This window comes from Dromiciops gliroides, chromosome 3 (genome assembly GCF_019393635.1).
Source record: "Dromiciops gliroides isolate mDroGli1 chromosome 3, mDroGli1.pri, whole genome shotgun sequence".
Lineage (NCBI taxonomy): Eukaryota > Metazoa > Chordata > Mammalia > Microbiotheria > Microbiotheriidae > Dromiciops > Dromiciops gliroides.
This window is the reverse complement of record NC_057863.1, coordinates 437,361,016-437,377,057: the sequence shown is the minus strand read 5'-3', so window position 1 is coordinate 437,377,057 and position 16,042 is coordinate 437,361,016. Positions and strand designations below refer to the sequence as shown.

Sequence of the window (16,042 nt, the reverse complement as noted above, 5' to 3'; positions counted from 1 at the left end):
GAACTTGAGTTGCTCGCTCTTGTCGAATTTCTTCCGCGATGGTCAGCGACCTCTGTATTTTGGGGGGAAGAGGGGAGCAGTGGTGGAGAGGGGCACCTAGGGTCTCCAGATGAGAGCTTGGGATCCATATACCCCACCCAGAGGAACTCAGAGAGAAGCTGGGGGCCCGAAGTTAGATTTCCCACAATCAGAGAAAAGAACCTCCTCGAGTCCCCAGAGAAACCGCCCTGGACGCAGAGCTCGCTATTATGCCAGCTGCTGAGTATCTGGGGAGCCATTTTAGGAACGAGGTCGGGGCGCCGCAGAACAGTACAAAGAAGGGAAGGTTTGGGACGAGGTTAGCAAACAGGGGAGAGAACCGCCTTCCTGGGGGGTCTGAGTTTAGTAAGAAGGGGGAAAGAGGAACCGTAGAGAGAGAAGAGGAGGCGGGCAGACGGAAACCTGGGTGGGAGCTGTCGGGGAGGGGAGGGGGATACCTCAGAGACACCCCCAGGGGGCGGCTCTGCCTCGGGGGAGGACACTCTGCCCTCCAGGCTCACTCTCCATAGACCTGTTTGCGCAGTGTGTAGGAAGGAGGGGGTAGGGGGCGGGGAGGGGGGGAATATGGAGGGAGGGAAAGGAGGGGTGAGGAGGAGAAAGATATCGTCCAGAAATTAGATATGAGCTTCGACCACCTCTTTCCTCCCTGGCTCTCGGCACAGTGGGCAGAAGAGGTGATGGGCACTGAGGCCAGCTCCGTGCGTTCCTAGGAGCGGTTGCCCACACCCCGCCGTGTTTGCCGAAGCTTTAAGGCCTCAGCGTTTCGGGGTGAGATCGGGTGAAGAGAGGGACTCCCCTATCAGAAGTTTTCCTCCTGTCGCCCAGTGTCTTTTTGATTTAATAATCAAGATTTGTTGGGGGGGAGGGGGAGGTTGGTCTCCCCTTCCCCCCTCCCTCCCCATTTCCCTCTCCTTTCATTTTGGAAAGCTCCCAACCCTCCAGGAGGTGAAACTCAGGTAGGAAGGCTTGTCAGTGGCCTCTGGGCCGGGCAGATCCAGGTCTAGGCTTCTGAAGAAGAAATTGAGACGCCTGGGTGGGGATTAGAAAGCGTTTGTGTCTTTGCGACAGGAGCACAGGGGCTACAGTTCTCTGATAGACCCTTGACCAAGAGCTTTGGGGCCCAGGCTGCCCGAGTGAATAATAGTTTCCAAGGCTGGGTGACAAGGCGCGGGGGTGGGGGGAGAAAAGGGGAGAGATTTTGATGATAGAGTGTGTGGATTGGCTTCTAAATAAGCCTCCCACCCCAGGACATGTTCGGGTTAGCATAAGTCTGAGTGAGTTCATTCAAGTCCCCTGGATGTGCCCCCGAGAGGGAACGGGGGAGTTTGGGAAAAGATGAGGATTAATCTAGAGTCTTGAGTAATCAGGAGTGAAAACGTAAGTGTCTTCACCTTGTGAATTAGACTCCTCATCCCTTTGTTCCTCCTGAGCCCTAGAACATCCAGGTTCCAGAAACGTCAGAGCCAGAGAAGCCCTTTTGGCGGGTCTGTTTGAGCAACCACCCCTTGCTTTAGCGCACTGGTGTACACCGTATTGGCATTGGTGGTGGTGTGGTGTGGTGTGTGTGTGTGTGTGTGTGTGTGTGTGCTTATACGTGCTCGCGAGCGCTTGTGTTTGAGAGACAGAAAGACAGAGAGAGTGAAGGTGTGTGGGTGCATGTGAATGGATACTTGTCTGAGTTCCATGGTGAGATATACTAAAAGAGCAAGCTGACCCTAGCTTTATTTGGAACCTTTGTATCGCGGTTAGTAGAGGACTTGTGACTGAGGCGAATTTGCAAAGCCGACTTAACATGTAAATCAGGGCTTCCCTTGCCTCTGAGAGTTGCTTCTCAGTTACGCCCCTTGAACAAGAAGCAACAAGCTTTGAGTGAGACTGTGAAAGAAGTGGTGGTCATTGGGGGTGAGGGACGCTGGGCGGGGGGGGGGGTTGCTCTTTTTTTTTTTTTTAAGAGAGATTTGAGAGTCTCACACCTTCGCACCTCGTTCTTACGCTTCCTCCGGACCTTTCTCCTCCTGTTACCTCCGTGTATTTAAAGCAGAGAGGGGAAGGAGGGCGCCTGGGCGGCTGAGGCTGAGGGGGGCTGGAGGCTAGCTGCAGATGCACCCAGCTGTCTCTCTGGCAATGTGGAGCCAGAGCCCCGAACAGGCGCCGGCGCTCAGGTGATTCGCCTCCAGATCTACCTATGCCTCCTCGCCTCCCAGGGCTGGGCGGAGAAAACCGTCCCCTCCCCCCCCTTTGGGCTCCCCCCAAGTGTGTGCCTGCCTCGGCGCCAGGAGAGATCCCGGGAAGTCTTGGTGAAAGACTGATATAGATATAAGGACATTTCTCCATGGAGTCACGTGACATAATTACCACCAGAATCAATCAAGATGAATTGCACGTCAGCACACGGTGGGGATTTTTTCTTAGTTGATCCTGTCCAAAGCCTCTTGTGCAATAGATGGATCTTGTTCAAGGCACGGAAATCTCCCGGTCGCTCGCCATCGCCCAGAGGAAGACATGACCGAGTTTGACGACTGCGGCCCCAGCGCAGCCAATATGTATCTGCCGGGCTGCGCTTATTACGTGGCCCCCCTCGGATTTCTCCAGCAAGCCCTCGTTTCTGTCGCAGACGTCGTCTTGTCAAATGACTTTCCCCTACTCCTCCAACCTGCCTCACGTCCAACCGGTGCGCGAAGTGGCGTTCCGCGACTACGGCTTGGAGCGCGGTAAATGGCAATACCGGGGCAGTTACGCTCCCTATTACGCGGCGGAGGAGGTGATGCACAGGGACTTGCTGCCGCCCGGGAGCCGGAGGCCCGATATGCTATTCAAGGCTGCCGAACCCGTTTGCGGTCCCCACGGCCCCTCGGGCGCCGCCTCTAACTTCTACAGCACTGTGGGACGCAATGGGATCCTGCCCCAGGGCTTCGACCAGTTTTACGAGGCGGCGCCAGGACCCCCGTACCAGCAGCAGCAGCAGCAGCAGCAACCCCAGCAGCCTCAGCAGCAACAGCAACAGCAGCCGCCTCAGGCCGGCGGCGAGCCCGAGGGGGACGTTGAAAAGAGCGGCCTGAAGTCTCCGGCCACAGCGAGTCCCTGCGGCAAAGCCCCCTCGGGGCCGGAGCCCAAGGGGGCAGCGGAGAGCGGCTCCAGTGGCGAGGCCCCCCCAGGGGAGGCGGGGGCGGAGAAGATCGGAGGTGCAGGTAGGGACCTGGATTAGGGGGAAGGAGGAGGGTAGGGGAGGAGGTGGGGGGGGGGGGGTGCAGCCGAGCCCGGGCCCACCCTCTGGCAGCCGGCGTTTTATGTGCCATTTTATAAGCATTCGAAGGAGTTTATATATCCTATAAGATTTCTCTACCCGTTGTAAAGCGTGTTTACGATAGGAAACCAATTTAGGTGGGCTTAAGGTATTCTTCGAGGAGGATATTAATTGTTGCAAAGAGGATTTTGTTTGGGGGGACGGGGGGCAGTGAAGAGAGAAAGAAAAGATTTCTTGCAACAGTTGCTTGCAGGGCCACTAATGGCATCTTCGCTCCATCCTCGTTTTTTTTTAAGTGGGGGCGGGAAGGGGGAGGTTGGTCATTAAACTGGACCTTATCCAAGCAACAGGAGGAAAGGCACAGAGAGATCTAAACAGCTTTTTCTCCACATGCATATATGTGTGCAGAGATACATATGTAAATATGTCCCTCCATATGCATATGTGTATACACACACACACACACACACACACCTATTAGATCTATACAAACCTGCACTTAATTTCTCCCGGCACATATATCATTTCTATAGAAACGCAAGTTCTTTTCAGGAGAATGAGGGGATGTCACTAACTATAGAAGGGGAGCCCAGTGTCCTGCCCTGGTCCCTTTCCCCTGGTAGAGGGATTGACCAGGGGCCAGTACACAGTTGATCAAGTACAAGAGAGCTCGAAGTTGCGGTCTGGGTAGCCGAAGAAGAGTGCTGGGTGGTCTCAATTTAGTCCTCTAGTTTTTTTTTTCTTTCCCCTTCATTTCAGTGGTCCCCCAGAGATCGAGGAAAAAGAGGTGCCCCTACACCAAATACCAGATCCGAGAACTGGAACGGGAATTTTTCTTCAACGTGTATATAAACAAAGAGAAAAGACTCCAACTGTCTCGAATGCTCAACCTCACTGACCGACAAGTCAAAATCTGGTTCCAGAATCGCAGGATGAAAGAAAAGAAACTGAACAGAGATCGACTCCAATATTTCACTGGGAACCCCTTATTCTGAAGGATCAAGAAATCTCTCCCCCTCCCCCTCCCTCAACCCTCACTCACACTCACACTCACACCCCTCCTCCCTTCACTCAGCTTGCCCGCCGAAGGCAAAAAGTCATTGGGTTTACATGACTCATCTTCCCTTCGGAACTCCAAGCTTCATTTCCACACTCAACTCGGTCAACTCGGTTACTTCCCAGCGATCAATGCCTGCAGAAGATGCCGGTGTCTTGGCGGATCGGATGCCTAATAAGGGGAAAATGGTAAATCCAAACATCCGTTTACAATTTTACCACCAAAGTGTTTTTGTTTTTTTGTCTCCCCTCTCCCTCCCTTAAGTCTTCGTGGTGATGCAGATGGACCTGTAGTGCGTTTGGCCGTGTTGCTTAAGGTGTTTTGTTCTGAGCTTAGAGTCAACTGTTTCCTTTCACTAAAAGAATGGCGATTATTTAAACTCTGGGAAATGTACCTTCGATCTCTCTCTAAGTTTCCACTGTCATATAAACGCATGGGCCACTGTCTTTTTCATGTGAATAAATGGTTTCTAGTAAAACGAAGGTTCCATCCTCAATGCACTGTATGAATTTTCCTCTTTGAAGAACTTTAGCGTCTGAACAGGACATTTGAGGGAGCAAAGAGAACTGGCAGGAACCCCATACCCCCATCCCCCAGCCAAAATGGAAGAAGAACATTTGCAGCTGAGTTAAAATCAGGGTTGGTTTCTATTCCCAGCTGGCTCCTTTTCAATGTAACTTTCAGAGTTAATCCCTTCAGGGTGTGAGACACCAAAGATGGCTCTCTGCCTTCTATCAGAACTGATGGGACAGAGGCGGCAGGCATTTCTAAAGAGCTAATAATTCGCTCCTCCTCCAGCTTGGGAAACTTGGGAAATTTCTGGAAACAGGAACACCCCCCCCATTTTTCGTAGATGCATGGGAAACACAAATTCATTCTTGATCCTTTTTACGATTTCAAAATTTGATTTTAAAAATCAAAATCATCACCCTAAAAAGTTCAAAAGATACTATGTCCCTTGTTTGTAGAGTAGTGTTGCTACTTCCCAGTCAGGATAAAGTGAGTAGACAAAGGTAATCCCCTGCTCAGAGCCCAGTGCTAAAGATCTCCTGCCTTTATTTCGTAACTGAAAGAATGTAACTGAGGTCTTCTCTGCACTTTAGTTGCGTGACCTGGCTAAGCTGTTTACAAAACCTTGAACTGTCTAGACAACACCATAAAAACTGAAGTTCTAAACAGCTTAATTGGGTTATATTATACACCTTCTGGTGGGCGAAAAAAAGATTTCCGCAATGTGCAATAAAGTGGAGTGAGAAGGGGTTGTCTTTTTTTTTTTAAGACAAAGGTGATCTTATGACTGTGGCTTCTTATAAGCCCAAAGTCGAAAAATGAATTCACAACAGCACTAAAACCTACTAAAAAGATGGCCGATAATGCTATCTCTAAAGGAAAAATAAAATTAAAATGGCAAAGTCTTTGCAAGAGGCAAAAACATAAGTGTATGCCTTTGAACTTCCAAAATGTCAAGGTCATCACCTTTAACCTTTCTGAATAATTAGGCGCCCTAAGGTTCTTCTGTTATTTTCCACCACCACCCACTATCACAGCACATACACCTCCCCACACTCATTTACGGCTTTGCTGAGAATTATATCAGGGGAATTGCCATAAATCTCTGAACAAATTCTAATTTCAGGATCAATACTCTTAATTTCCCTCCAAATATTCTGTAAACTTAATGGCAACGGAGTTTTTTTTTTCCTTGCAAAGCCCTATTCGATCATAATGTTTCAGAAACAGTGTCTCCAGAACAGTTATGGAAACACCATTTTGGGGGCTTAGATCGCTATCACCTTTCCTCCAATGATAGACTGTACTTGGGTGGGGGTGGGGGGAAAGGAGCCATCTGAAAGGGGGAAGTTATTTCCAGACAGTTAGTCTTTCATTATATTTTAAACCAATTTGTCGCCCTGTCAAATAAATTATTGCACCTTCAATAATATTAAACCACAGGATTTAATAGAATTCTATATGCATTTTTGAAAACCTCTCAGCCCTTGTGGGGCGGGGGGAGTGAATTAGAGGGGAAAGCCCAAGATCGAATTATTAGCTTTTTGAAGGTCTGGCTTTGTTCCTGACATTGGAAGGCCACTAAAATCCCAGTGCCTTCATATCATCACTCAACGTATCAGATCGGTTTGTTTCTGTTTTTCTCCCCCTGCCCCAGGGTTTAAATGTAACAAGTTTACCCCTGGAAGGGAAAATCTTGAGGGAAACCAATTCCAGATTGCATCGTGAGAGAGAGCCACACGAGGGCGCGCTCACGTTCTACAAACCCTCACTTTGGTTAGATTGCTGCAGTACATTTTCTTCCAAATACTGTAATAAGAATTTTCATTGATAGCCGCGCCACAATAGGAATATTTTTCTAAAAGTCGGTTTTATCTGTAGTAAGGAGGAACAGAAATTTTATTAAGGGGGGGGAAGAGAACGAGGGTAAGCGGAATGACAGATTTTTTAAACAAATATCTGGCTAACAGTTTCAGAGAAATGAGGTGTTTAAAAGGAATTATTTTTGTTATAACCTGGTGAAACACAGGAAAAACCTTAAAGGCCAATAGATGCATATTTTAAAAGGTGTAGATGTCGTGTTTCTAATTAATTAAATAGTTGGAGATATGGTTTTAATCTTGAGAGGAAAATGAAGAGATGGAAAGCCCACATCCTCTCTTTCTTCAAGCTTCTAGAGATTTTGGAGCTTTTGTTCGGAATTGATCATAACGACATCAAATGAAATAAGATCCAATTTTATTTAATAATAGGAAACCTTAGATTTGGTAATGTATTTGTGGAGTGAGAGGAAAAAAACCCAAAACAACTTGAAACCTTGTAATGGTTGTAAGCTGGTAGTTGGTTATTTTAAATGAATAAAAGTAGAAAGGAAGAACAAGATATCTGCAGAAGCTGTCTAAGAAACGTGCGTTCTATATAATTCTAGGGAGAGTTTGGAAACAAAAGTATCTCATATTTTGAAAAGATTCGGTGAACGTTCGGAGTCCTCTGGGCGCCTTGGGGAAAGTCAGTCGGTTTCCCCAGTGCTTTTTCCTCTTTCTCCCTCCCATAGAACCAGCCTCACGCCTTGCCCTTTGGAGAGAAAGAAAATTATGTTAGCATTAGGGGAAGTGTTGGCCTTCTGTGCTCCCATCCACCGGGAGCTAATCCAGGTGAAGTGTGTAAGAGGGACCACTGGGATTTTATCAGTTTAACCAAATTGACTGTCGAGTTTTCTCCCCTCCTCGAAGTTCTTTGTTAACACACACCGAGTATCTCCCGTAATAAATACCATACTGCCGTCTCTGTCATTAGGGTGATCCCCCTATTGCCAGGCCCTCCTCCATATCCTTCCTGGCCCTTGGTCAAAGGCGCGAGGAATGGGGGACGCCCTTTTCCTAACCCTGGCTCAAGGAAGTAGACAGCTTCGGGTGGGGTAGGGGCCTCGGAGGTAACCCAAGCCAATCCGTTGGGGTTCTGCGGTTCTCTTCTTAGAATATATTTTCTCTCCCGCCACTGGCAACTTGTCCCTCAGGACTCTTGTTATCGGTCAGGGCTGCCCCACTTGGGAGCAGAGGACGAGAGGGTGGCGGGAACTGGAGCTTTCGAATTTGATCGAGGAGGGCAAATCCGAATGTTTGGCTTGTTGCTTGAGAAACCTCGGGTTTCCGTCTGGCTGGCTGGCCTGGCTTTGTTGAGAGATCTGCCCGAGAGGTGACTGGGAAGCCTCATTCGGTGGGGGAGTGGGTATGGCAAAAACGATCGCTTCTGTCCTTCTTGCCCACAACTCTCCAACTGCACAACCCCACCCCCACCCCTAGTTTCTAATGGGCTGAAGCGTGACTCGAGTGTTCCAGGATTCCTCTCTGAGCCCCCGGATGGTTCGCGGGTACCCGGGGAAGTGCCACTGAGAGTTGAGTAGCGGTTTCCAAGTCAGGTAGACGAATTAAGGCGGAGAGACCCGAAGCTCCACCAATCCATCTGGATGGCCAGAAGCCCCTTGGCCTTGGGCTGGGTGACTGCGGCCAGAGGAGCAGCTACTGTTAGGGCAAGGCTCTCCAATTTTCATTCCAGAAAAGCTTAGCTGCGTTGGCTTGACGCCTAGGAGAAAGAAAGGGTCTGTCTGGATTTCTAAATCCTAAAGCCTACGTTAGTTAACGAATTATTGCCTCTCTCGAAGTCAAGCACTAAGTGTAGAAATTCAAGTGACCAACAGGATCTCTTAAGGGAAAGGAAGTCGAGGAGAGGAAGGAGAGAATGAGAAAAGTAGGATCTTCTTTAATCTAAAGAAAAATATTTCCTGTTTTCACGGATATTGGATGTTTGACATTGGCAGAAGGCAATACCTGGTCTTAGACTTCTATTTGGAGGGGAAATGAACCAACTTGCTTCCTTTTTTTGTGTGTGTCTAGAAAAGGAGACTCTCCTTGGGTCTCTCTGAATATTTGAAAACCGCTCATTTTCTCTCACCCCTGTGCTTGTGATTGCCTCTGAAGAGCTCCCTGAATTCCCCTCAGCCCTTCTCTCTCCCTTGGCCATGAGCTCTCACCCCAAAGAACAGAGAATTGGGAAGGGAGGTGGGGAGGGAGAAGGCCGGAAGACAGAGTCTCGACCTTGGCGCAGCCCCGAAACCTTTCCCGAAGGCTAGAGGCCGTTTAGGGTTTAGAATCCGGGCAATCCCAGTCGCAAAAGGTCTCCTCTCAGCACGGGTTCCTTCCTCATTTTCCTTGAAACAGGAAATCTAGGAGACAAGTGCCCCCTTGATTACAAATGCTAATTTAACTGTAAAGCGTCTCCTTTATTTTTTCCTGGGAACGGAGCATAGCATTGGGGAGCGAGCCTTCCGTATGAATGTAGGGTGCATATCTCGTTTATGGCTCAATATTGATTTATTATTAATGTTAATGACTTTGCCCTATCTAAATATGATCTAAAACAATACTTACATTAAATACTCATAAACAAAATAACTGCTTGCTCCCCAATACAGCTACGTTTTCATTCCTTGTTCAGATTAGCCTCCGCTCCTAATGGTAGTCTCACTTCTTCTTTCTCCTAGTTCATTCGCTCTTATTATTTCTAGTTTGCTTATTTTTTTCATTTTAAATCGAGAAAGCCAAAATGCTCGTACTGCATGCAGACTATTTCAAATTAGAACAGGGAGAAGGGGGAGAAGAATAATTGGACCTAGGCAAGAACATGTCAGACATTAATTTCTGAGGGGGGCTGAGGAGAAATTGAAAATGAAAGCTGACTCCGAGGTGACTGAGTCTTTCACAGCCACCTGAGTAATATCCGATACACCCCAAATGCAAGGATAAGACCTCAAGTTCTGTTTTAAGGGAACTCCTCCGAAACCCGCAAGCAGCCCAGTAAGCTAAAAACTTGCATCGGATATTTCTGATTGCCTTATTTTCTTCAAGTGTAAATAAAGATTATGAAAGACCATCTGATGGGCATAAAATTCCTGATTAGATTTAACAGTCGGAGCTTAGCCTGAGCCCAGGAAAATAGTATTTGGCTTCTTTGCACTCTGTGGGTTGCCGCATTAGTGTAAAATAAAGGGGGAAGAGTGATGGAGGGATTTCTAGAAAGCAAAATAACAGTCCTCAGTATTCAGCAACGTGAAGTCCACGACACTTTGTGATTTGGGCAAAGCCTAGCATTGGCTCTGATAATGATCTCAATTGGGAGAAAATGCCCTTTGCGAGCCCACCACTCAGCTGCCGCTAAAATAGTAACGGAAAAGACTTTCAGGCAGCATTGAGGAGAGAATGTAAAAATATATATATTAAAAATGAAAACGTCTTATTTATTTGTTCATAGCTTAAGACAGCTTTCCCCCCATAAAGGTAATGTTTAAGCTCTCTGGCCAATACAGAGCTTTAGACTGTAGCTGTTAAAGGCGTCGGGGCTTTAACCTGACAATGATGTTGTATTTGAACAGCTGCGTATAAGGTTTTAAAAGGTCTGTCTCATGGCCACAGCGAGATTTTAAATAGGGTTATTGTTTCTGACAATGCCAGCTACAGGGGAAAGGAAAACAAACGCATCCCAGATAATAATGTAAAATTCTAACTCCACTAGGGACAGAGGAGATTTATTTGGGGAGGGGGGCGAGGTGGTTTGTTGGAAAGAGGAGATTTGAATCGCCCTTTCACGTGGAGGTCTGCGAGGCATCATCTAGCTTGCATCCCCCAATAATACAGAAGCACTGAATGCGCTTTGAAGCCGTTCAGGCCCCAAAGAGTGTTCAGCTCAACCGGGAAACAAGATTTATCCACAAGTTCAGTGTATCCGCCTGAAATCCAAGTCCAGGGAACCTCCTCAGAAGAGTTGAGGTTTAGAAAAAGAAACCCCTTCGAAAGAAGGAACTGGTTTCACGGTCAGTGTTTCTTTCCGTGCTTTATCCCCACCCCCTTTACTCTTAGCTGGAGAGTGGACTGTAGCTTCGGAGGGAGAGGACAAGTTAATGCCTTCTTCTAAGACAAGTCTTTGGAAATCCAAGTTAAAGCGCCCTGCTGCTGCCTTCCTATAGCTGGAGACAGTGGCTGGAATCAGTGCTGTCTGCTCCCAAAGCCAGAGAAGGAAATTGCCAAAACAGGTTTCTCATAAAACTCCTAGTTTCTACAGTTGTGTTGTTGTTGTCCTTTCCCCCCCCAAATGTTCACGACCACAGCTCAAGACCAAACCCTCTTTGTGGACCTCGCTTACCAGAGGAAATAGAGGATTGAGATTTTTCCTTTTTTTTTCTGACAAAGCAAAAGCTCTCATCAAATAATTTTAGGAATCTCCGAGAACTATAAAAATTCAACTTCTGACAAAAGTATAGCTTTTAATATTTGACGATTTGTGTTAAAACAAAAATTGACCTCCTTGGTTAGTAGCGAGGGGAAAAATCAATAGTATAATTTTCAATAATTCATAACGCGAACGCCATTATGCTAAATCTTAACTATTAATCTTATCCTTTACAAAGTCTCGATTGATTTGTTAATAAAATATCTTCCCGTGTGTGGCAACAGAGGGTATAACTCTTTAAAAACCTTCAGAAGCAAGAAAATTACCAAGTAGCCCAAGAATGTAGATGAGAATTTTATTGATCGCCCTGATTCTTCTTAATATGTATTAATAAATTCCACAACCTTTTGTACCTTGCACTTGTCAGAAACCAATGCTTTTACAAAATCCATAAAAGGAAAACATATTTTTCTTTGCATAATAACTGAATGACACCTTAGCATTTCCCTCCCCCTCCAGCCCAGCCAGTTATGGAAAACTTTCAAAGTCTGGACTGTCAGGGTTTTTTGTTGTTGTTTTTCCATTTTCTTTCTTTTTCTTTTCTTCTTGCCCCCCTCCCCTTTTAAAAAGTGTGTGGGGATGAAGATCCCAGTTCCATTCTCATGAAGGAAACCCGAGGGGCGGTTTCTCTGACAGCACATTACTGGCAAATAATTGTCTCCTGTATGAAACCACACAGGGTCCCAGAGTGCATGCGGTCAGGAGAAATCCCACATTTCCGCCGAAGAGAAATGTGTATGTTGAGCCCCACAGTGATCACAGTTCTGAGTCTGGGATGGAGGGCTGGGGGGAATGGGGCATTACTCGGAACCACTTTCCTCCTAGGACTTCATGTCCAGCGGATCCTTGGCCTGTTTGCCCTTTTCCTCCCCCTTCTGTTTTTCCCTTCCCACGTCTACTACTAAGATTGTTATCATCATAATCATCACCCATCATTATATATCACATAATTTTTTAGCCTAGGGACGGGAACTTAGATCCCAGAAATTTGGACTCACCTCTCCAGGAATACCAGTCCTAAATAAATCAATAACTGGCCCCCTCTCAGTCTGTCACATATCTCTCTTCCTCCCCTCTCTCCCTCTATCTTCCTGTCGTACGTATGTGCGTATGTATGCATATATGTATGTATACATGCATGAATACAAACACACACACAATACATAATCTCTCTCCATCACTTTCCCTTTCCTTTCTTCCTTCCTTTCCTCCTTTCCTCTCCCCTCCTGCCCTCTTTCCTTCTCTCTCGGCCGCCGGGCTGCCTGGCCGCCCAGAGCCCCTTGTTTGCCGTGGGCGCAGTGCGCCAGGGCTGCCTGCCCGAGACCAGCTCCAGAGGAGCGCCCCGCTCTCCCCGCACTATCCCCTGCGCGTTGTAGATGTCGCTGTTGTCCGTAGTTGCTCGGCGGACCGGCCGGGCCCGGGGAGCACGTGACCCGCGAGGAGGCAGCGGCTCAAGGCCATTTTCAAATCTCATTGGCTTGGTTGTCATGTGGTCGGGCAGAGGCATCCACAATTACACAGGGAATGTTTTCCTAGAGATGTCAGCCTACAAAGGACACAATCTCTCTTCTTCAAATTCCTCCCCAAAATGTCCTTTCCCAACAGCTCTCCTGCTGCTAATACTTTTTTAGTAGATTCCTTGATCAGTGCCTGCAGGAGTGACAGTTTTTATTCTAGCAGCGCCAGCATGTACATGCCACCACCCAGCACAGACATGGGGACTTATGGAATGCAAACCTGTGGACTGCTCCCGTCTCTGGCTAAAAGAGAAGTTAATCACCAAAATATGGGTATGAATGTGCATCCTTATATACCTCAAGTAGAGAGTTGGACAGATCCGAGCAGATCTTGTCGAATAGAGCAACCTGTTACACAGCAAGTCCCTACTTGCTCCTTCACTACCAATATTAAGGAAGAAACCAATTGCTGCATGTATTCCGATAAGCGAACCAAACTCATTTCTTCCGACGTCCCTTCTTACCAGAGGTTGGTCTCTGAATCATGCCCCATTGAAAATCCCGAGGTTCCTGTCCCAGGATATTTTAGACTGAGCCAGACCTACGCCACTGGGAAAACCCAAGAGTACAATAACAGCCCCGAAACGAGTTCAACTGTAATGTTACAGTTAAACCCTCGCGGCTCTGCCAAACCGCAGCTATCTTCTGCCCACCTTCAGATGGAAAAGAAAATGAGTGAAAACCCCAGCAACCAAGACTCAGCTAAAGTCCCTCAAGTGGAAAGCCCCGAGCCCAAGTCCACTTTGCCAGAGGAGAGGAGCTGCCTAGCTGAAGTGTCCGTGTCCAGCCCAGAAGTCCAAGAGAAGGAAAGTAAAGGTCGGTATGATCAAAGTTTAAACCATAGCGTGGTGTAACTTGAACACGGCAGCATCATAAAACACAGTATAAAATACTAACAAGCGCCACAGCCATAACATTTAATGATAAGGAGGCATCGGGCTGCAGGTGCTGGCTCTCTGGAGCTCTTAGGAAGAGAAAGAGCAAAAATCAGTCCCCATAGAGTGCAACCATCTCTTTCCCTGTTTTACCTTCTCTTATTGTGTTTACCTTCCACACAGACTGATGGGGAGAGGGAGGAAGAGGTTGCTTCGATTTGTTCTTTTCTAGACTAGTCCACGAGAAAAAAAACCAACAACAAAAGGACTAGAAGGAGATCTGTAGGTTGTAAACACAACCAATTACTCTCCTTTATCCTGGTAATATCTTAATTAAATATTTTAATTTGCATCCAATTATGATTTTATGGCATTTAGAAGCTTTGTGTTGATATTCAAATGTGTGTGGAGATCTGTCCTGCGAGCTTGTTAAATCTTTCTGGAGGCCGAAGGCTGAAGCCAGGAGCCCAGGGCAGCAGCAATGCGCCAGGGTTTCCAGGGGACACGGCTGCTCTCCTGAGCTGTTTCCAATAACCTTGGATTTGTCTTTTTTTTTTTTTAAAGGGAATCAGGCTCTTAGACTCTCTTTTCAAGATTGAAAATGTGGAGAGTTAGATGGTGGCTCCCATTAAAGAAGAGCCAGAGTTTGCCTTTGGGAACCAGGCAGGGGGTGAGGTGACCAAACCCCGGAATTCACCTTGTGAAAAATGGACTTTGCAGCCTCTCCCTCTCCTTCTCTTCTTACACTCATGGAAAATTGCAGGAGGCAGAAGTATATACATTTACTCTGAAAAAATATCTTTATTGGGTGGTGTTGGGGGGAGCATTCTAAAGGAAACAATGCACAGACAAGTGTGTGTGTGTGTGTGTGTGTGTGTGTGTAAAGAGGTTTTCACTTCCAAGAGATAGTTTTCTTAAGAATAAAATGTACTTATACACCTATAAATGTGGCTGGGGTGGGTGGGACTCCAAGTCTGAGAGATAGAGGGGGAAATGAGGCAAAATAGAATGTGTGAATACTGTGGAACTGACAGATTTTCTTAGGAAGTGGCTCACAGTCTCAGGTTGTCACGAGCAACCCCGTTAAAATGTGACTGGGGGAGACCATGGCAGGTTAAATATTGTTTAAATGTTGTGTGCGAGTTGGAAACTTTAGCGAGAAATCAAAACACAGGCGCAAAAAGTCGAAGGTGCCCTCACATCGTGTCATTGGAACTATTTAGCACTAATCTGGCAACAATTAGAAATCCCTTCCAGTGTACACACCTCGTGTGAGTAATGTTTAATACCAGCATTTCACCGAGCTGCCAGACATTATAGTAGAGGGGTCATGGCCAAGGGTACACTTTAACAGACTGAGAAAAAAAATTTTTTTTTGATTTTTTTTCTTCTCCTTTTGATTTTGATAGAGGAAATCAAGTCCGATACTCCAACCAGCAATTGGTTAACTGCAAAGAGTGGCAGAAAGAAGAGGTGTCCTTATACTAAACATCAAACACTGGAATTAGAAAAAGAGTTCTTATTCAATATGTACCTCACTCGCGAGCGCCGCCTAGAGATCAGTAAGAGCGTTAACCTCACTGACAGGCAGGTCAAGATCTGGTTTCAAAACCGCAGAATGAAGCTGAAGAAGATGAGTAGGGAAAACCGAATCCGAGAACTGACGGCTAATCTGACCTTCTCTTAGACCCCAACGCGGGGACAGAACCAGTGAGGATATTCGGCACAACATTCCCCGGGTGCAAAATGCAGGAGAGACTTGGAAAAGAAACAAAACCTTCATTTTTTTCTTTCCCTTCTTTTGGTTTTGGTTTTATCCTGATAGAATGTGACTTTGGGGTCATTATTTTAGTGCTGCAAGTGAATCTGTATACCTATGGATATATATATTATATATATAAGAAAACTAGCACGTGTAATTTATTTTTTTTTTCATCGTAATGCAGGGTAACTATTATTGAGAGTTATCATTTCGTCTTAACTTATTGGAACTGTGGAGTATCCAAACAATGTGACTTTTTCATGTTTTTACTCACAACTATGGTCTGTGCGTGTGGCTTTCACATTAGCCATAACATTATTGAATACATCCAATACTTTAACAATATTAAGATCACCCACAACCTTCTGGGGGGGGGAAGCACATGACAATGTAACTATCCTCGAAAATGAATTTAGAGATTGTCTTTCGTGAAACGGATTCTTGTCTACTTATCCATTGTAGATATGTTCTTGTGGTGCATATGTGGTATCTTAGAAGTACAAACAGCAATCTGTCCTTTCTGTGCATGTTCTGTTAGCATGTATAATGCAATAAACTCTGTAAACGATACTGGCCCCTTTTGTTGTCTAAAATGGAAGATCATCAGTCTGGATTTGAGAGCCTTCACTGGGAATATCAGCTGCAGCCTGAAAGATTGTTTGAAGGGGGAGGAGGGGATGAGGAGAGGAAAGTGGGGTGGAGGAGAGAGTCAGAGGAGGGAGAGAAAAGGAAAGGCCCCCGGGAAAATGGAAGGAG

The 16,042-nt window shown here is 46.5% G+C and overlaps 2 protein-coding genes across 2 annotated transcripts; both read left to right on the top strand.

Moving 5' to 3' along the window:
* Positions 1-2,541: 2,541 nt before the first annotated feature.
* On the top strand, positions 2,542-4,278 carry HOXD11 (homeobox D11). The gene is given in 3 exon segments (XM_043998247.1): positions 2,542-2,613; positions 2,615-3,227; positions 4,043-4,278. Coding segments are annotated over 3 exon segments (921 nt in total).
* Positions 4,279-12,720: 8,442 nt separating this feature from the next.
* HOXD10 (homeobox D10) lies at positions 12,721-15,211 on the top strand. The gene is made up of 2 exons (XM_043998044.1): positions 12,721-13,465; positions 14,934-15,211. The coding sequence occupies exons 1-2, from the start codon at positions 12,721-12,723 to the stop codon at positions 15,209-15,211; spliced, it is 1,023 nt and encodes a 340-aa protein (XP_043853979.1).
* The last annotated feature ends 831 nt before the right edge of the window (positions 15,212-16,042 follow it).

Bases quoted from the DNA above. Each gene is read 5' to 3' on its own strand.
- HOXD10 (XM_043998044.1), top strand. From the start codon at position 12,721: ATGTCCTTTCCCAACAGCTCTCCTGCTGCTAATACTTTTTTAGTAGAT. The intron at 13,466-14,933 runs GTCGGTATGATC...TGATTTTGATAG, and splicing joins CCAAGAGAAGGAAAGTAAAG to AGGAAATCAAGTCCGATACT.